Source organism: Camelina sativa, chromosome 10, assembly GCF_000633955.1.
Source record: "Camelina sativa cultivar DH55 chromosome 10, Cs, whole genome shotgun sequence".
NCBI lineage: Eukaryota > Viridiplantae > Streptophyta > Magnoliopsida > Brassicales > Brassicaceae > Camelina > Camelina sativa.
In genome coordinates, this window is record NC_025694.1 from 4,397,709 (window position 1) to 4,401,075 (window position 3,367).

Below are 3,367 nucleotides of genomic sequence, written 5' to 3' on the forward strand. Positions count from 1 at the left end.
TTTTTTTTTTTTTTGTGTGTGCAACTCTTCAGTTTCTCTATTAATAGGTTTATTACTTGATTCTCGATTTGGTTTACGATTTAGGAGAGAAGTCAAAATCCAAACTCGAAATCTGATTTTCTGAATTAAAATGGCTACACAAATTACAGTAACGAAAGCTAAAGACCAAAAGGAAAGTATTTGTATACACAATTTGACCATATATCATGTATTGTCTTGCTATTAACTCTGTACACATTTCTCAGTGTCCTTTTTTTATCATTTGGATTCTGCAACTTTAAACAACTCTCGCCACTGCTGCGGATCACTTCCTGGACCATCCCCCTGAGACAACAGTCCTCAAACATATCAAAACAACCAATCTTTAAAACATATTCAACGATCAACTAAAGCTTTCATTCTTTCAGACATGTTTCTTGATAAGACTACATTACACCCATTTACAGTTTATTCGATTATTCCAGACAGGGCTTTCAAGCAAAACTGTAGATGATACCTTAACTGAATTGATCTCATAAGCTTTGCCTTGCGTGAATTCAATATCAAGTGCCTGGATGCAAGCTTCAGCCACCACAAGTCTGCTTACCTCTCCAACAAGTTTGTCTCCTGTGTTACATAAACCACCCTTAGATTTCTTCACTTTTTGTTAGTTTGTCTTAAGCATTGAAAGCAGGCAATCTGAAATTCTGAGCAACCAAGTATTTCGTAACGAGCGTATGTACCTTGACCAATAACAACTGCACGACGTTCACCAGCTGTAGCTTTGAGCAAAGTATTCAGATCATAAGAAGTGTATGGTCCATCAGTCAATCTACCAGGTCTGGTAGAAGGACATCATAATACAGTAAATCAGTAAACCATACGTTGCCTGCATCTTGGAGTATTATCTGATAATTGAGCAGACTCTTTTGTTCCAAACCTGATAATGGTGAATGGAAGACCAGAGTCACGAAGAAAATCTTCCCCCATCTTCTTGTACTTAAGAACCCCAAAAAGGTTCATGATGCTGTCAAACAAAACATACATTCGAAATTCAATTACACACAGAGACAATCAGGTTAAGAAATTTCACTAGAATTTAAATCATACTTGGTATAATCACAAGCTTATTAAAAATTACAATTTGAAAGCAACTAGCAGAGATCCCCTAGTCTCACCTCCAGGGAAGCTCATTAGACTTGGTCACACCTACGGATGAAACCAAAACAACTCTCTTCACTGATGAGGGCAATGCTGAAATGAGATTCTTCACACCTTCCCAGTCTTTTTGAACACAAAAGAACCACATACATAGTCCCCAAAAAGGGATAAGTAATCATGTCATATAAGAGAGAGACTCTTTGTTTCATTTCATTTGATTACAAAACAAGACATCATAAAGACTATTGGAAATGATCTTATTCGTTTTTGACTTGGAAAGAAATGTTGTTTCTCACCTACTTTCTCAGGTGTGTTATCTTCACTCCACCTCTTAGAAGGAAAAGCAGTAGTTCCAGTGCAACAAATCACATGTGTCACACCCTAGACAAATCAGTTCAAATCAAAATGAAGAACAAGTGAAACTCCTCCAAAACATAACAGGAGCAGGAAGAAGAACCTCAAACATAGATGGATCAAGATCCTCAGCATTCCTAGTATCCCCTTTAACTACCTATAACAAACATGGTTTTAACTTGTTATACGGTTGAAAAAACGAAGTAGTGAATCCTAAATGTTGATAAAAGTCCGAACCTGCAAGTAATTTTCATCTTGTTTACCGAATAGCTTGGTTGCTTTCTCAAGATCACGCAGTAATAGCCTCGATCTAATATTCCTCTTGAGCAATGAAGCTACCACAAGTTGCCCTGATACCCAAAAAGGAGAAAACTTTTAAACAATTGGTTGGTACTTGAGAGTAAGCTAGACAGAATTAGCCATCATATTACTAGACCCAATTGTGAGAAATTCATAATCCCAATTCCAAAAAAAAAATCGAAGATTTTTAAGTAGATGAGACGGATGGTTCGAACCTACACCACCAGTGCCGCCGACGACAAGGACAAGCTTAGAAGAGGAGGAAGTTAAATCGGAAGCATCGACGGCTTCTTCTGTAAGAGCTTGGATTGACGTAGAAGAAGACGAAGACAAAGATGCTTCATTTCTAACCAGAAAGAGAGAAGTAAAGGCCGAAGAAGAAGAAGATGTGAGTGGCAGTGGCAGTGGCAGGGATGTAAACAGAGGGATTCTGGTAGGGGGTTTAGTAGTGGGAAAAGGGAAGTAAGAGAGAGGAGCGAAGCTGAGAATGGTGGTAGCCATATGAATGGTCGGCGACGGTCACGGCAAGCGAGCGAGAGAGAAAAAGATATAATTTTTTAAGAGCCATAATTTAATATTTTTCGTTAAAATAAAATAAATAAAAAAAAAAAACGTGAAAAGTTGGGCAATTCTATTAATTGTGACTGTCTAATTAAATTATCCATTTATACTACAAAAATTGATATGCAAGATCATCCAATATATACGTGAATTCTAAATAATTTGTTCTGAATTTTGTATTGAAACTTGTAACTAAGTTAAAAAAGAAAGAGTTTGTATAAATGGTACTCTAATAACTTTTTTTTTTTTAACACATACCATTTTATATATAAAGCAAATGAGGAATAAACATCCCTGCTCCGAAGTTACAACGAGGCTAAACAAACCTACAAGAGATAATACAACATTATCCAGCTGCCACACTAAAGTTGAAATAAACGAAACCAAGTGATCAAAAGAGATTCTTCATGAAGGCCAATCCGTTGCGATCTAGTTAGCGGGTCAAGACGGCAGCGGATGATATTCATGATGTCGGCAATGATTGATGCTGGAGACCGGGAGGAGGCATTATGAAGTCTGGCGTTTCTTTCTTTCCAGAGCAAGTAAACTGAGGCTTGAAAGGCGAGTCGGAGAATCAATGCGACATTTTTATCTCTACAAGGATTCTTTAGCCATCTAACCCCATCCTCAAACATAATTGGAGGGGTTACATGGGCCTTAGTTGTGAATGACCACCAGACCTCTGCAGAGTAAGTGCAGTCGAAGAAGAGGTGTTGTCTTGATTCGTCATGACCACTACAGAGGAGACAAGAATCTGGAACATGAAAACCCCAACTGATCATTCTGTCCCGCGTGAGCAACCTATCCCTAGCTGCCATCCATACAATGAAGGCGTGTTTCGGGATTCTGTCCTTGAACCAAACTCCCTTCCACCAATTCACTCTGTTCTCAGGCGGATTTAAGTGGTGCCAAGTTTTTGATGTGGAGAACTCTCCCGCCGGTTGGGAGTCACTTATCTTCCAGAGATACTCATCATCTACTGAGTCATCCTCATATCCGAGAATTGTAGACT

At 38.5% G+C, this 3,367-nt stretch overlaps 1 protein-coding gene across 1 annotated transcript; it reads right to left on the bottom strand.

Moving 5' to 3' along the window:
- On the bottom strand, positions 97 to 2,345 carry LOC104717042 (uncharacterized protein At5g02240). The gene is made up of 9 exons (XM_010434550.2): positions 2,010 to 2,345; positions 1,732 to 1,844; positions 1,598 to 1,651; positions 1,437 to 1,521; positions 1,158 to 1,263; positions 920 to 1,006; positions 723 to 820; positions 497 to 606; positions 97 to 324 (listed from the first exon to the last, which is right to left on the bottom strand). Exons 1-9 carry the CDS (start codon positions 2,293 to 2,295, stop codon positions 259 to 261), a joined length of 1,005 nt encoding a protein of 334 aa, XP_010432852.1. The 5' UTR covers positions 2,296 to 2,345; the 3' UTR covers positions 97 to 258.

Bases quoted from the DNA above. Each gene is read 5' to 3' on its own strand.
- LOC104717042 (XM_010434550.2), bottom strand. From the start codon at position 2,295: ATGGCTACCACCATTCTCAGCTTCGCTCCTCTCTCTTACTTCCCTTTT. The intron at 1,264-1,436 runs GTGAGAAACAAC...GTGTTCAAAAAG, and splicing joins TAACACACCTGAGAAAGTAG to ACTGGGAAGGTGTGAAGAAT. The intron at 325-496 runs GTATCATCTACA...CTGTTGTCTCAG, and splicing joins ATGAGATCAATTCAGTTAAG to GGGGATGGTCCAGGAAGTGA.